At 44.1% G+C, this 17,466-nt stretch overlaps 1 protein-coding gene across 1 annotated transcript in view; it reads left to right on the top strand.

Moving 5' to 3' along the window:
• The window catches only part of NPC1 (NPC intracellular cholesterol transporter 1), a 47,538-nt gene that overhangs the window by 15,892 nt on the left and 14,180 nt on the right, over nt 1-17,466 (top strand). The window contains exons 5-11 of the mRNA XM_060121822.1: nt 4,484-4,651; nt 5,219-5,468; nt 7,263-7,336; nt 7,895-8,265; nt 9,698-9,924; nt 12,654-12,754; nt 14,944-15,046. Of these exons, the coding sequence (XP_059977805.1) occupies nt 4,484-4,651; nt 5,219-5,468; nt 7,263-7,336; nt 7,895-8,265; nt 9,698-9,924; nt 12,654-12,754; nt 14,944-15,046 (1,294 nt within the window). The remainder of the gene's footprint in view (nt 1-4,483; nt 4,652-5,218; nt 5,469-7,262; nt 7,337-7,894; nt 8,266-9,697; nt 9,925-12,653; nt 12,755-14,943; nt 15,047-17,466) is intronic.

The raw sequence follows: 17,466 nt of genomic DNA on the forward strand, positions 1-17,466 counted from the left end.
TAATGCATGTAAGGAGGGAGAACCATATAAAAACGTTCATTGTAGCATTTCTGTGATCATGAAAAATTGGAGACATCAAGAGAATGAGAAGACAAGCACAGACAGGGAGAAAATATTTACAAAAGACATAATCTCATAAAGGACTGTTACCCAAAATATATGAAGAATTCTTAAAACTCAACAATAAGGAAGTGAACGACCTGATTGAAAAGTGGGCAAGAGACCTGAACAGACACCTTACCAAAGAAGATACATGAATAGCAGACACTAAGGGCTAATTAAGAGGAGAACAGATCAGTATACTGGAGCATAGTCATAGTCTGTTATGTTAAAATGGATGAATTAGGATTGTGTCAGTCACGTGAATGACACTTAAAAATACTGAAAGTAACAGAACATATGTAGTATGTTTATACTAAACAGTACTACATATTTATGGATACAATATATCATAAAAGTACACAAACGTGCGTGGGAAAAATAAACATCAAACTCAGGATTGTGATTACCTTGGGGAAGGGTGGATGCCCATAGGAAGGGATAGTGAGGGAGCTTCAGCTATATGTATAATGTGTTTTTGTTAATGTTGAGGCAAATGTTGTAAAATAGTAAGATCGGTAGAGGTGGGTGGCAAGTACATGAGAATCATATTCTCCATATTTTCGTATCCTTGAAATATTTGATAAATTAAAACCTGAAAACCAAATGGTTAGCTGGAAGATATGAGGGAATTACTCAGAAAACAGCATAGAGATATAAAGTTCTGGAAATCATTAAAAGTGACATATGGGGGTAAGAGAGCTGGGGAGAGACAGTAAGCAAAAGGATAATGGCTGGGGATTTTCCAAAATGGATGAGAGATGAATCTTCAGGCTTATGAAAAGAAAATGAGTCCTTAAACCAGATAAATTAAGAAGAAATAGAATAGGGGCTTACCTGGCAGTCCAGTGGTTAAGAGTCCTTGTTTATACTGCAAGGGGCGTGGGTTTCATCCCTGGTCGCAGAACTAAGATCCCACATACTACATGGCGTGGCCAAAAAAAAAAAAGAGAGAATATATATATAAATCAGTTGTATTTCTATTCACTTGGAATGGACAATCTGAAAGGGAAATTTAAAAAAAAATTCCATTTACAGTAGTATCAAAAAGAATAAAATGGACTTCCCTGGTGGCGCAGTGGTTGAGAGTCCGCCTGCCGATGCAGGGGACATGGGTTCGTGCCCCGGTCCGGGAAGATCTCACGTGCCGCGGAGGGGCTGGGCCCGTGAGCCATGGCCGCTGAGCCTGTGCGTCTGGAGCCTGTGCTCCGCAACGGGAGAGGCCACAACAGTGAGAGGCCTGCGTACCGCAAAAAAAAAAAGAATAAAATACTTAGGAATAAATGTAACAAAAAAAGTGTGAAACATATTCTAAAAGCTAAAGAACATTATTAAAAGAAATTAAAGAGGATCTTTATAAATGGAAAGGCATCTTGTGTTCATGGATCAAAGACTTAATATTGTTATAAGATGGCAGTACTCCCCAAATTGATCTACAGAGCCAGTGCAATCCCTATCAGAATCCCAACTGACTTCTTTGTAGAAATGGACAGGCTGATTTTTAAATTCACATGAAATTACAGGGGACCCAGAATAGCCAAAACAATCCTAAAAAAGAAGAACAAAATAGGAGGAATCACACTTCCCAGTTTCAAAATTTACTAAGCAACCAGTGGAAATCAAGATGGTATGGTACTGGTATAAGGATAGGCATACAAAGAAATGAGACAGAATTGACAATAATCCCATACATCTATGGTCATCTGATTTTTGACAAGGGTGTCAAGACCATTCAATGGGGGAAAGAATAGTCTGCAACAAGTGGTCTTGGACAACTGGATAGCCACATGCAAAAGAACAAAGTTGTACCCTTACCTCATACCATGTACAAAAATTAACTTAAAATGTTTGCAGCAACATGGATGGACGCATTATGCTAAGTGAAATAAGTCAGACAGACAAAATTAAATACTGTATGATCTCACTTATATACGTGGGATCTAAAAAATACAACAAACTAGTGAATATAACAAAAAAGAAGGAGACTCAGATATAGAGAACAAATGTGGTTACCAGTGGCGAGGGGGGGCAGCATATAAACCCGGGGGAGTGGGAGGTACAGAATATTGGGTATAAGATAGACTCAAAGATGTACTGTACAACATGAGGAATATAGCCAGTATTTTGCAGTAACTTTAAATGGAGTGTGACCTTTAAAAATTGCATTTAAAAACTTAAAATGGATCAAAGACCTAAATGTAAGAGCTAAAACTAGAAAACTCTTAGAAGAAAACATCAGGATTAAAAATTAAAAAAAAACAAAACATCAAGATAAATCTTCATGACCTCAGATTTGGCAATGAATTCTTAGATATGACAGCAAAAACATGAGCAAACAAAAGGAAGAAATAGATATCTTGGACTTCATCAAAATAAAAAACTTGGGCTTCCCTGGTGGCGCAGTGGTTGAGAGTCCACCTGCCAATGCAGGGGACACGGGTTCGTGCCCCGGTCCGGGAGGATCCCACATGCCGCGGAGCGGCTGGGCCCGTGAGCCATGGCTGCTGAGCCTGTGCGTCCGGAGCCTGTGCTCCGCAACGGGAGAGGCCACAACAGTGAGGGGCCCGTGTACCGCAAAAAAAATAAATAAATAAAAAAAAAACTTGTGCTTCGAAGAACACCATCAAAAAGAGGCGAAAACAATATTTGCAAATCATGTATTTAATAAAGGATTTGTATCTAGAATATACAAAGACTTCTGAGAACTCAATAAGTAGATAACCCAATTTAAAAATGGGCAAACGATCTGAGTAAACATTTCTCCAATATGTTATACAAATGGTCGATAAGCTCATGAAAAGATGCTTGAGATCATTAGTCATCAAGGACATGCCAATCAAAACCACAATGAGGTACCGCTTCACACCCACTAGGGTGGCTAGAATCGAAAAGATAACAAATGTTGGCGGGGATGTAGAGAAATTAGAACCTGCATACACTCTGGTGGGGATGTAAAATGGTGCAGTCACTTTGGAAAACAGTCTGGCAGTTCCTGAAACAAACATAGAGTTACCATATGACCCAGCAGTTCCACTCACAAGAGAAATGAAAACATATGTTCATAATAGGTGGAAACAACGAAGATATCCATCAACTGATACATAGATAAACAAAATGTGGTACATCCATACGATGCAATATTATTTGACCATAAAAAGGAATGAAATATGGATCCATGCTGCAACACGGATGGACCTTGAAAACATCATGCTCAGTGGTAGAAGCCAGTCAAAAGACTATATTATATGATTACATTTATATGCAATGTCCAAAATAGGCAAATCTATAGAGACAAAAGTAGATGAATGGTTGCTTAGGGCTTGAGGGGATGGAGAGATAGGGAGCATTAGTTAAAGATACCAGGTTTCTTTTTTTAATGTGATGAAAGTGTTTTAAAATTGACTGTGGTGGTGATTGCACATATCTATGAATATGCTGAAAGCCATTAGATTTTAACTTTAGATTGGTGAATTGTATGGTATGTGAATTATCTCAATAAAGCTATTTAAAAAAGGAATCCATACCTAAATATAGCTCATGAAAACTATAAAATTCCAAAGACAAATATCAAGTAGAGAAAAGATAGAAATCACTTCAAAGCAAGTAGAGAAAAGATAGAAATCACTTCAAAAGAATGACAATTGGAGATTTTCTAACCAGCAATGATAGAGGCCTGAGGGCAATGGAATTATCATAGTTCTAAAGAAGCTACTATCGCTCTAGCTAAATTGTCTTTCAAGAGTGAGGATAAAACACAATGAATTTATAAGTATCTCCTTAAAGTTTGGGGGAAGAAGGTCCTGGGAAGTTTCTAACAAGCAGGGACTGGTAATTGAATATTAAGATAGGACCCATTACCACTGCTTCCTTATGTGCAACATGTCATTGACATTCTTATTTCGTGTGTTGTCTTTATGCATACTAAAATAAAACCCAAAAAGAGAGTGGTATTGGGGTCATTCACATGTGAAGTCTGTCCTGAAACCAATTTTTACCCTGGAAGTGCCGTCATTCTCCAGCTGTAGAGTTTCCTGGAACCAGCTTTGCTGGCTGAAGAGACACTGAGGTCCTTAGCTTCTCCTTGCTCGGCCTTCAGTATGCTGTTGCATGCACTGGGGGTGATACTGGGATGACGTAAGCCTTTCCTGTCTTTGACTTTTAAGTTGCTTGGAATCTGGCCTGATGTTACTTGTAGGGTGACAAGCTGGTTTCAGAGGTGACCTCCGTTCCCGCCCTTAGTGTTTACTGTCCCGAGTCCCAGCCCAAGGCTCCTGCTTGCAGTGTGTCTGGATTTCCAAGGTCACACGTGAGAGGCCTCCGGTAAGATCTCATCTGGTGAATTAAGGCGGCTCAGCTTCAGTCTTTTCCCTTCCTCCCCTGCCAGCCATGTACAATGCCTGCAGGGACGTGGAGGCCCCCTCGAGTAACGAGAAAGCCCTGGGGCTGCTGTGCGGGAAGGAGGCCGAAGCCTGCAACGCCACCAACTGGATTGAGTACATGTTCAACAAGGACAACGGCCAGGCGCCTTTCACCATCACGCCCATCTTTTCAGGTGGGGATGAAGACCTCCACGTTTGGTGTATTGTACTTAGGATTTTTTTAAAGCCCAGGAACCTTAACCTGCAGTAGGAAGATAAATTCAGATCACTAGGTCCTAGAGTTTCCTCCAGCAAGAGAGGTAACTAGAGCATTTATCCTGCCCCTGGTTGGTTAGGGGCTGGGCATGGGAGTGGAGATAGAAGAATTGCCTTCAGGTGTTGCTACAGAATTGAACGAATAAGCTGTTTATTAAAAAAAGCTTTTTCAAAAGCTCTGCCATAGCATTAGACTAGCTCCTCAGTGGAGATAAAACTTGATTGGAGGTTTACCGTGGAATGTGGTGGACTTGGATCTCGGTGACAAACCCTATGCCCAGAGTTATTGAGGTTAGCTTAAAATTTTACAGGACTAAGCAGCAAAACATAACTTGATCACCCAGAAACCTCCAGTCCTTTTTATTCTTCCATTTGTGTTACTTTCAGTGTGCTTATCATTGGGTTTAAATATAATTTAACACAAGCCTTGTAGTGTTTGCTTTTTTTGTAATGGAGATTCTCACTCAACACAATCCTTCCCACAGATCTTCCAGCCCATGAGATGGAACCCATGAACAATGCCACCAAGGGCTGTGACGAGTCCGTGGATGAGGTCACGGGGCCCTGCAGCTGCCAGGACTGCTCGATCGTCTGTGGGCCCAAGCCCCAGCCCCCCGCCCCTCCTGTTCCCTGGAGAATCCTGGGTCTGGACGCCATGTACGTCATCATGTGGAGCACCTACATGGCATTCCTGCTCGTGTTCTTTGGTGCATTCTTTGCCGTGTGGTGCTACAGGTAATCCGTTTTGTTTTTCCTCCAGGACAAGAAGAGCAAAATTACCCAAGTGGCACTTCTAGCTTTCGCTCGGTAGACTTTGGTTCATTAGAATAGGAAACGAATATCTGCATGAAGAGCGTTCCATGAATTGCTTGTGCCCTGCAACTAGTCAATAATCAAAAGCCTATTTAGCTGTTGAAACATTGGAAGTCAGTTTCATTGATTTATTCAAAATGGCATGTGATTTAAAGCAGCCGTTCTTTAACACAGAGTCTCATGAGCCAAATCTGATTCACATCGTTTCAGATGCAATACTGTATCCTATTCAAATCCTTTCAGATGCGATACTGTACTTTTTAGACATCTGCATCTTGACTTAGGACAGCACATGTTTTTTTTAACTTTTTATTCTGAAATAATTTTAGACTCACCAAAAGGGTACAAAAATAGTAGAGTTTATTTATATCCTCTACCGGCTTCCTCTAGTGTTACAACGCACATCACCCATGGAATATAATTTAATCAAAACCATGAAAATAACATTGGTATACTGTTGTTGGCTAAACCACAGTCTTTTTTCAAGTTTCACCAGTTTTTTCTCTAACACCCTTTTTCTGTTTCAGGACCCCATGTCACGTTCACTTTTTGTTTTATTCATCTCCTCCAATCTGTGACAGTTTCTCATCTTTCCTTTTCTCTTATGGCCTTGACACTTTTGATGAGTGCTGGTCAGTTATTTTGTAAAATGTGCCCCAGTTTGGCTTTATCTGATATTTTCTTGTGATTAGGTTGAGGTTAGGTGTTTTTGACAATATCACAGAAGTGACGTGTCTTTCTCAGTGTATCATATCAAGGGCTTATGATGTCAGTATGTCTCATCACTGGTGAGGTTAGCCTCGATCGTTAAGAAGGTGTCTGCTGGGTTTTTCTACTACAGTAATGGTGAAGTTACTATTTCTCCCTTTGGAGTTGATAAATATCTTAGAGGAGGTATGTTGAGACTATGTTAATACCTTGTTTCTCCTCAAACTGTCGCCCACTGATTTTAGCATCCATCCGTGGATCTTGTCTTCAACACTTATTTCCTGTGGTGTTTGCCTGCTGGTGCCTTTGTATTTCCCTCGTTCCTTCCCCATTTACTAACTGGGCTTACTCTGTACAGAGTTATCCTTTCTCCTCTACTTATTTATTTATTCAGTTACGTTTACATCATGGACTTTTAAAAAAAATTCTGTGGTCTCTGTTCAGTATCATCATTTATCTTATTGCTCAAATTTTCCCAGTTTCAACCACTGGGAGCATCTTCTGGTGGCTCCTATGCTTTTTTAAGTATGCCCCACCCCCACCCCCAATTCTCAAGCTTGTTCTTATTTTCTGGAATCACAAGATGTTCTCTTATTTTCCCTGCTCCAGCCCTAGAAGCATCCTCTTCTGCAAGGAGTCCTGGTTCCTTTCATTGGAGAGTGGTGTTTAGAAACCAAGATCTAGGCACTAGATGTGCTCATTGCTCCTGCAATATAGTGTTTACTGTGTTTTTAAAGAACCTAAAACTTTTAAATGTAAATGAGGGCTACAAGGTGAAATTATACTTTATTATTATTTTTTTTAATACCCTCATAAATTCTCCTCTGAGACTGATGAGCAGAGAGACCCAGAGCAAGAGAACTTAAGGGAAGGCAGGCACCAATTAGGGAGGAAGCAAACAGGATGAGGAAGTGAGCTTTCAATGGGAAAGCTCGTGTGGGAATGTCAGAAGAACAGCCTCACTGTGCTGAGGTCCACGAACACGACTTGCATGCTTTTATTTTCCAGAAAACGGTATTTTGTCTCCGAGTACACCCCCATTGATGGCAATATTGCTTTCTCTGTAAATGCCAGTGACAAAGGTAGGCACGTTGGTACTTAACTAAAAGGGTTGGGACCATTTTGGCACGAGAGTGTTCATTTCCTCAACAAACGTTTATATGCCTGTTCCAGGAGAGGCCCTGAGCTCGTGCCGAGGGTCCTTGCCTTTGTGGCACTAACAACCTGGTCAGGGTGGCAGATCAGAACCACGCAGTTAATAATTGCAGTAGAATGATCCTGGCCTGGGATGAGAGCTGTGGAGGCGCCAGCGTGGCGGGCTGAGAGCCGGGGTAGCAGGAAAGGTTGGAGGGAACTGCTCTGGACAGAGTGCTGAGAGCACGTTGCTTTTCCGAGGCTTGTGTGTGAGCACCGTTCCTCTAGGGGTGGGGATAGGTGTGGGCAGGTGAGCAGGGCCGCTTCCAGAGCAGACAAGTAGCTGGTGGGGGGCGGGCAGGGGATCGTCCTGTGCACGTCCCGGTGTGTCCTGTGTGGGCGCTAGTCCCGTTATGGGCAGTGGTAACTGATGCTCTCCCCGTTCCGACTTTCAGGAATGGCTTGGCTCTTAACCTCCACCCTCTCTTCCTATCCCGCTCTTCCAGGGGGGCCGTCCTGCTGTGACTCTCTGGGTGCCGCCTTCGAAGCCCGTCTACAGCGGCTCTTCACACGGTGGGGCTTGTTCTGCGTCCGACACCCCGGCTGCATCGTTTTCTTCTCCGTGGCCTTCATCGCCGCCTGTTCTTCGGGCCTGGTGTTTGTGCAGGTCACGACAGACCCGGTGGACCTCTGGTCTGCGCCCGGCAGCCAGGCGCGCCGGGAGAAGGAGTACTTCGACACACACTTCGGACCTTTCTTCCGCACCGAGCAGCTCATCATCCAAGCCCCCCTCACCCAGCCGCACATGTACCATCCCTACCCCTCTGGAGCCGACGTGCCCTTTGGGCCTCCACTTGCCATAGACATCTTGCACCAGGTAATCTGCTCTTTGCAGAAATCAATTCCGGGGGACGCGGCACTTTGTCAGCTGTTGACCAGTTTACTTGATGTGGGTTTGGGGCTGAGTGTGGTGATTTATCTTGTGAACCTTAATGATAAAGGTAAAGGCGCTTTTCACTTACTTTTCAAAAAAGTGATAGCTGTTGAATTTAATGAAAAATTTACTGTAGACCGCTTTGGTATTTATTTCATACAGATGGTCTTGCTTGAAATTGAGATGAGCATTTCTCTTTTGAAACAGAATGTATTTATAATTCACCTAGGAACTTATGGATTTTTTCCCGTGATAATTAAAAAGTAATACACCAGGACCCAAAGGGATAAAGCCTCTTACGCTGTCCTGGGGACCTAGGAAGGAGCTGCTGGATCACTGCTGATCCGCCTGCAGGAATGAACTTAGTGTTGCCTGAATGTGGGCTCCCTGCCTGCATTTGGTGGGAGGTGCATTTGGAACGAGATCCATCCCGTGCTCTTACAAAGGCTTTTAAACCTGCCCGTTCTCCCTTATCACACTTATCTGTAACTAAACTGCATCCGCTTATTTTTTAATGAACAGTTGCACAGTTGCATGGTTTTTCCTTTAAACATTGCTGTTGCCCTACAGAATGTCTTGATGGCTTGAAAAAACATCAAAATATTCTCAAGACTTGAGTAGGATCTTTTTTCCACCCAATGACTGTCTGTTGCTTTTTCCTAGCTTGTTGCAAAAGGTGCAAATGTTGTCATTTACCTCCTGGAATATATTCTCTATTAGAAAGTACGAGAATATACATAAATAACCATAGTATGGAGGAAGGTGGTATTTGTTGGTGAGGGGAGGGAGTGTCAGGAAGATCAGGCAGATGACCCCAGGCTGCCCTCTGTGGCCTCGTGGGTCCTTGTGGAGAAGGGTGGGAGGGCAGATGTTCGTGTGTCCTGCGCTGGGATCTGACCTGTCGTGGTGCCCCCTCCTCTCTCTGGGTGCCTGTAGGTGGGGTCTCCATCCCAGTTTGCTGTTCCTCGCAAAAATATGTTTGTTTTCTTTTTAAGATTTTTTTTTTTTGATGTGGACCATTTTTAAAGTCTTTATTGAATTTGTTACAGTATTGCTTCTGTTTTATGTTTTGGTTTTTTGACTGTGAGGCATGTGGGATCTTAGCTCCCCAACCAGGGATTGAACCCTCACCCCCTGCATTGGAAGGTGAAGTCTTATCCACTGGACCGCCAGGGAAGTCACCAAAAATATGTTTTTAAAAAAAAAAATTTTTTTTTTTTTTTAACCGTCATGTGTCTCAGCCTTCCCTGTCTCAGGAAGGATTTTCGCCAAACCCTCTTTACCTTCTGACTCCTCCAGGCGATAACGGTTAGTCAGCCTCTGAGGGAAAACTGATACATTTCTGGGTTTGTTTATTTTAAAAATCATCCTTCAGGTTCTTGACTTACAAACAGCCATCGAGAACATTACTGCATCTTACAACAATGAGACTGTGACACTCCAGGACATCTGCTTGGCCCCCCTCTCACCGTATAACAAGCACTGCACCATCATGAGCGTGTTAAATTACTTCCAGAACAGCCATTCCGTGCTGGACCACAAAGTAGGAGACTACTTCTTTGTGTACGCGGATTACCACACACACTTCCTGTACTGCGTTCGGTAAGTGGCGGGGACAGTCCTTCCTTCATTCCTCCAACACTGGAGCCCCTGCTGTGGCCACACGCCGTTGAAGGTACTGGAGCCCCAGCAGGGATAAACAGGGGGATCCTCCCGGCAAAGCCTTCCTTCTAATGAAGGGAGGCAGAGGGTGAACAGTAGCCGCTGGCCCTGACGCCGGGTTGAGGCGGTGCCAGGTCGAGGCGATGCAGTGGGGAAAGGAAGCTGGGCGAGGGCAGGGAGTGCAGGGGGCATGCCGCTCTCGGTGCAGCGGAGACCTGGTCAGCAGAAGGGAAGACGGAGGCCTGGGAGAGTTGGGGTGAGGGGGTGGGGTTCCGTGTAGACGGGCAGCAGGTGCAAAGCCCCTGGGGCGAGGCATTCATGGTGTGTCATTGAGGAACGGCAGGTACCGCTCAGCCCCTGACTCCCGCCTGGATTGATAACACATAGTTGCACCGCCCCAGGCATTCCTGAGCTGGTTAAATAGTGCAAAAATAGAAGCCTGTAGTGCTTTTTCTTGTCTTTCAAGTATAAATTTATTTCATGATACTGAGTTTCTAAAATGTGCAGCATCCCCTCGAGGAGTGGGGGCTGGATTAGAGTGCAGTTAGATCGGAGGGCACTGAAGCTGCTTCGCCTCGGAGGCTCGACTGGCTGGGCAGGGTGCGTGTATGGTTTGAATTAGACACAGAAGCCATGCTTGGTGACCTGTGAGGTGATCTTTAGGCCTGTCCCGCGGCAGGAGGAGCGGCTTGCGGCTTGCGTCTGCCGTCTCTGGATGCCATCCATGTACCTTGGCCTGATCTGGCCCAGAGACAGTTGTTCAGCCAATCAGACCACCACTGTGGCTGTTTCTTTTTTATTTTTTTGCGGTATGCGGGCCTCTCACCGCTGTGGCCTCTCCCGTTGCGGAGCACAGGCTCCGGACGCGCAGGCTCAGCGGCCATGGCTCACGGGCCCAGCCCCTCCGCGGCATGTGGGATCTTCCCGGACCGGGGTACGAACCCGTGTCCCCTGCATCGGCAGGCGGACTCTCAACCACTGCGCCACCAGGGAAGCCCTGGCTGTTTCTTCATTATGGAAGCAGAGAAATTATTCCTTGTCACCTGTGAACGTGCTGCTCAGTTAACCACATCTTGACAGCTCTAGCTTCTGGCCTGGTTTGGTGACCTTAGGTTCCGTCTCTTTTTGTTACTGTAATATGACTGACTCTAGATGGTTGGGCTGTGTTTACTCTCTTCAGGATGTCACATCTATAAACACAAGCCCGTGAAACAATAAGTGTAGCCCGTGTACCCGAAGCAGTGTTCTCCGAAGGACAGGTGGTACAGGGTGGCCACTGGCAATTGGAAAGAAAGGTTCAGTATTATTTAACTTTAATATTTAAAGAAAAAAGTTATTTTCTCTCTGTTTGTTTTACAAAATAAAATATCAACAGAATTTTGGCCACAGGGGAGACACATGAGATGGGTGTTTTGCCTGAGGGGAGCGTGGTTCACACAGGTGTGGAAACACCACCGTGAGCACCTCCTCTCCTGCGCGGCAGAGGTGTGTGTTGTCTGTGGTTCCGCTTGTGCGTCCCCAGCTCTCAACTCCCTCCTCACCCTCCACCTTTCCCTGGGCTGTTCCGCCTGGGGGCACGCAGGCCCTGCAGGAGCCCGGCTAGCCCAGAACCAAGCACAGACCTCCTGCTTCCCCCGATCACATGATGGCATCAACGCCTACCGCTTACGGGCTGCCTGGACTCTTCCTCACGTAGCCCGTATGGGTTTTAACCTCAGCATGAGCCCTCAAGCCCGCAGTGTTGCAGCAGAGCCCCACATGTATGGGTCGACAGGGCTCAGCTTCTATGCAGCCCTGCAGCCCTGCCGTTTGCCCCCAGCAGTGACCTGATCCCAGGACCTGAGCCCGTCCCTTGTCCCTCGGCACTGAAGGGCGGTGGTTCACATTATATACGAGGACCTTCACTTGTGCCCAGCGTCCGCCTGACTTCTGTGCTGAAATGCTGGTTCCCTGTCACCGGTTGTCTGTCTCTCCTGCACTGCTGGCGTCCCTGGCCTGGTCTCCCTGCTTCTTTCTTTCCTACTTCCAGACCTCCTTCCGCTTTGCCACCCGAGTTATCTTTGTCAAACAGCTCATGACCTCCCTTTTCCCCAAATCTGATCGTTCCCTAGTGTCTACAGGATAAAAATCCAAACTGCTTAGCATGGCGCCTACCCCTTTTTCCCACTGCTTCCCTCTTCCTTCCTAGCCCCACCCCCTGCCTGGGAGGCCCCCCTTCATGGGTACCCCATGCTCTAGACCCAGGACTTCCTGTGGTCCCTCAGGCCGCCGTCCACTCTATCCTTTCCTGTACCTGTCCTCACGCTCTTTCTTCTCTTCCCACCAGTGTGGTGTGTGGAAGCCCTCACTTCTTCCCTCCCAGGTGAATCCCCCCTCAGCCTTAGAGACCTGGCCTGTACAGCTCTTTTCTTCATGGTGGCGGTTTTCCCCACGTATTAGCGCCCCCCTCCTCTGTGCACCAGGTGACATCAACCACATTGCACTGTATGTGCCTGCCTCTCAGTGATGCTGAGCTCCCACAAGCAACTACTGAACTGTTATTATTCATCCAAGGAACCAACCTCAGGCCCACATTCCTAATCCGCCGCATGACTGCTGCGTAAGCGTTTCGGTCTCTGTGGCGTCTTAAGGTTGTTCTAATTGGGTGGTGTTTTCTGCATTCTTGGCAGGGCTCCCGCCTCCCTGAATGACACCAGTCTGCTCCACGATCCTTGCCTGGGGACCTTTGGTGGACCAGTGTTCCCGTGGCTTGTGTTAGGAGGCTACGATGGTGAGAGAAGCTTCTACTTTCCCTGCTAGATAAAGTAGTCTTGGTTCTGTCATTAACAGTCAAGTGGTAATTACGAAGATTTCATCAATCGAGCACTCTTATTATTTACCCAGTATATGGGGTCCCAAATATAGTATCTCCTTCAGCTTTGGGTTTTATTGTGCATTTGAAGGAAGTGGTGTTAGCCATTTTTAGGTTACTCTTGGGAAAGCTGTTGACAGCTAAGGACGTTTTCCCAGAGTAATGCCATTGTGTACATCCACGTAATACGTTGCTCAGTTTCAGGGAGTTCATGGAACCCTTGAAACTCGTTGAGAGAGCCCCTGTGGAGTCTGTAGCCCTCTGGTTAAGAACATCTGTAATGGGGGAGAGATAATATGTGAGATGGGGGAAAAGAAACAAAGTGGATAGATTTTTTCCTTCTAAACCAGTTGGCTAAGAACTCAAACACTTTTATAGTGGGAGAGGCGGTTGGTTTGCTCTTTGCTGGTTCCTGCAGCACCTTGGAGCAGATTCTATCAGGTGTGATGGGGTAGTGAATCATGTGACAGCTTTGGCATCTGAAGCCTAATTACAGGCAGCCTAACAGTTTTTCTCCAGCCTAAAGAAGAAGCCAGATGTTCTCCTCATCCAGTGGGAAGGGAGAAGTTGTGAGCTGTAACTTTTACTCTGCCTTATGTAACACCGTGTGGTTTCTAATCAGTGGGGAAAAGATGGTGTCACCAGCTGGGTAGCCACAGCCGTCAAAATTAAATTTGTTCTCTACCTTATTCCCTCCACCAGAGTAAATTCCAGTGGAACAAAGACTACAATATAAGAAGTGAAACTACTAAAGTACTAGGAGAGAATGCAGGGTGAATTTTTTAAAATAATTTTTAAATGGAGAAGGCATTCCTAAGCAGGACACACAATGCAGAAGCCACAGAAGGAAACACTGATGAATTTGACTGCATGAGAATTTAAAATTCCTGTGTAGAGAACAAACAAAGTTTAAAAAACAAACAGCAAACTGGAGAAAAAAAAAAGTTAGTGTACATAACAGACAGCATTTCCTTAATACGTGGAGAGCTCTTGGGGAAAAGAGAGATGGTCAGCCACCCAAAGGAAAAGTGGGCAGAAGCCATATGAGTGTTAACAAAGGAAGAAATGCAAGTGGCTTTCAGTTATATGGGGAAAATGCTGAACCTCACTCCAAATTAGTGAAATGCCTCTCACTTCAATCTTTTACATAAGAGATTAGCAAAGATCTAAGTGTTTGATAAAATCTTTTGTGGATGAATGTGGGGAAACCACATTGTTGGTGGAAGTATAAATGGTTACTGGAATATAAGCTCCGGGAAGACCGAGATTGTTATCTCCTTTGCTCACTGATGTATCCATAGTCTCTAAGATAATGTCTGGCACAAAGTAGGTCTCAGTAAATATTTTGTTGAAGAAAGAAATGAAAAACAGGAGGCCTCTTTGGAGGGCAGTTGGGGGGCATCTATCAAAATTAGAAATGCACATATTTTTTGATTCTGTGATTGTACTTATAAGAATTGATTCTACGAATTACATTGTACATATTGGAAATATCAGGTTATTCTTTGTAGTAATTCTGTATATAATACCAAAAAGATTTGCAAAGATAGCCATCAACTGGAGATTGGTTAAATTATACTAGGAAATATCATACAGCAGAAAAAAGAATAAGGACACTCTCTGTGTACTAAAACAGAGCATTCTCAGGATATGCCTTTAAAAGCAGCATTTGCAGAAGAGTGTGTCACTGCTTGTGTAAACAAGGAGGGAAGGGGAGACTGTGCTTATGCACGTGGACCGTGGCTGGAAGGAGTCACAGTGCCATGGTGTGGGGAGGAGAGCTGAGACACAGACGGGGACTGAGGGAGGAGAGAGGCTTTTCCCTGAACACCTTTCCGCTCTGTTTGAAATTGTCACCATGCACGTGCCGTGTAGTAATGATGATATGAATGACAACTGTGCCTACTTCCACACGAGGGTCCTTTTTCTTCACTAGCTGAACTACACAGGCACCAGATCTCCTGTTGTGTTCCTCGAGTTCAGGTGTGTGTAGGCTTCAGCCCCATGAGAAACCAGGCACCTAACTGGCTTGTGATTTTCCCCTCGTATTGATCTAGTTTTCTGCACGCTTGTAATCTGCTTTTTGATGTCACCTTTTTCCTTTCTAGATGAAAACTACAATAACGCCACAGCCCTTGTGATTACCTTTCCTGTCAATAATTACCGTAACGATACAGAGAAGCTCCAGAAGGCCCAGGCCTGGGAAAGAGAGTGAGTTGCTCACAGGGTCTAAACAAGCTGTCCTTTCTGTGGGAAGGTGGACCGTAGCAGAAAGCATTTACAGTTAGTTCAACTACATTAACCAACAGTAGATCTAAGTTATGCCATTTTTTTCACTTGGTACTGGTGGTGCTATGAAAAAAAAAATCTATTAATAAATTTACCTATAAACATTCTTTTAATACATATCCCTGCAACAAGAATGCAAAAGTATCTATGCAGAAATGTTCCTTGCATTCTTTTCTAACAGCGAAACCTGAGCAAGCTGAGTGTACGTTAGTAGGGAGAAGTACAGTAGAATATTATTTCGTCATTAAAGATGGTGAGACAAATAAATGGTTCAAGATAGTGACTAAAAACTGCAGTCAGCATGTTTGGACAAATATATGCTATGCATGCCATCCATGCCTAGAAAAGATATCAAACAAGTGACCTGGGAACCGGTTAGCTGTGGTATAACCTCTAGAGAATGGGAAGAGGGGACCGAGGAAGACAGGGACTCTGAACAGCTTTGTTGGGATATAATTCATATACCATACAGTTCACCCATTTAAAGCGTACAGTTCAGTAGCTTTTACTATATTCACAGATGTGTGCAAACATCACCATGGTCAATTTTAGAACATTTTCTTTACCACAGAAAGAAATCCCATCTCCTTTATTGGTCACCCTCCTAACACCCAGCCCTACCCAGCCACCAATCTACTCTCTGTCTCTAGATTTTCCTATTCCAGACTTTCATAGGAATGGAATCATGTACGTGGACTTTTGGGTCTGGCTTCTTTCAGTTAGAATAATGTTTTCAGGGTTCATCCAAGTTGTAGCCTGTGTCAGGACTTCGTTCCTTTTTATGGCTGAAGAATATCCCATCCTATGGATATACCACATTTTGTTTATCCATTCATCAGTTGATGAACATTTGAGCTGTTTCTACCTTTTGGCTATTAGGAATAATACTACAAACATTCATATACAAGTTTTTGTGTGAACATGTTTTCATTTCTCTTGGTTGGTATATATCTAGGAGTAGAATTGCTGGATCATACGGTAACTCTGAGGAACTGGCAGACTTTTTTCCAAAGCGACTGTACCGATGGGACTTCCCTGGTGGTCCAGTGGTTAAGGCTCTGCTTCCACAGGTTGGGGAACTAAGATCCCACGTGCTGTGCGGCGCAGCCAAAAACAAAAAGTGACTGCACCATTTTACATTCCCACCAGTGTATGGAGGTTTCAGATTCCCCACACCTCGCCAACACTTGTTATTATTTGACTTTTTGATTCTAGCTATCCTAGTGGGTGTGAAGTGGTATCGCATTGCAGTTTTTTTGTTTTATTTTGTTTTTTCGGCCACACTGCACAGCTTGCGGGATCTTAGTTCCCCAACCAGGGCTTGAACCGGGCCACGGCAGTGAAAGCACCAAGTCCTAAGCACTGGACCACCAGGGAATTCCCTCATTGCAGTTTTGATTTGCATTTCCCTGATGACTAATGAATTTGAGCATCTTTTCATGCACCGATTTGTATAACTTTCTTTGGAAAAATGTTTATTCATATCCTTTGCCCATTTATTTCACTGGGTTATTTGTATTTTTATTATCGAATTATAAGAATTGCTATATATTCTACAAGTCCCTTATATATTCTACAAGTCCCTTATCAGATGTATGATTTGCAAATATTTTCTCCCATTCTCCAATCTGTGTTTTTGCCTTTCTTGATGGTATCCTCTGAAACACAGAAGTCTTTAATTTCAGTAAAGTCCAATTTATCTATCTTCTCTTTTGTTATTCGTACTTTTGGTGTCATAGCCAAGAAACATTGCCTAACCCAAGGACCTGGAAATTTACACCTGTGTGTTCTTCTGAGAGTTTTATAGTTTTAGCTCTTACATTTAAAAGGTCTTTTATCCATTGAGTTAAGAGTTAATCTTTATACATGGTGTGAGGTAAGGGTCCACCTGCATTTATTTGTATATGGCTCTCCAGTTGCCCCAGACCATTTGTTGAAAAGATATTCTTTCCCCCATTAATAGTCTTGCCACCTTTATTGAAAACTAGGTGAAGGCAGATACATATTGGCATATTTCTGGACTCTTAATTCTGATCCTTTGATCTGTATGCCTGTCCTTGCCTTGTGCTTGTAACCACACTGTCTTGATTCCTGTTGGTTTGTAGTAAGTTTGAAATTGGGAAGTGTGAATCTTCCTACTTTGTTCTTGAAAGAGAAGATTTGGGCTATTCTGGGCCCCTCGCAATTCCATGTGAATTTTAGAACAGCTTGTCTTTCTACAAGGAAGTCAGCTGGGATTCTGATAGGGATTGCATTGAATCTGTAGATCAACTTTTAAAATTTTTGTTCCATGAGCATATGTCTGTAGTATAATATACTTCCTTTAGAAATCATTTTTAGTA

The sequence above is a fragment of the Lagenorhynchus albirostris genome, chromosome 14 (assembly GCF_949774975.1).
Source record: "Lagenorhynchus albirostris chromosome 14, mLagAlb1.1, whole genome shotgun sequence".
Lineage (NCBI taxonomy): Eukaryota > Metazoa > Chordata > Mammalia > Artiodactyla > Delphinidae > Lagenorhynchus > Lagenorhynchus albirostris.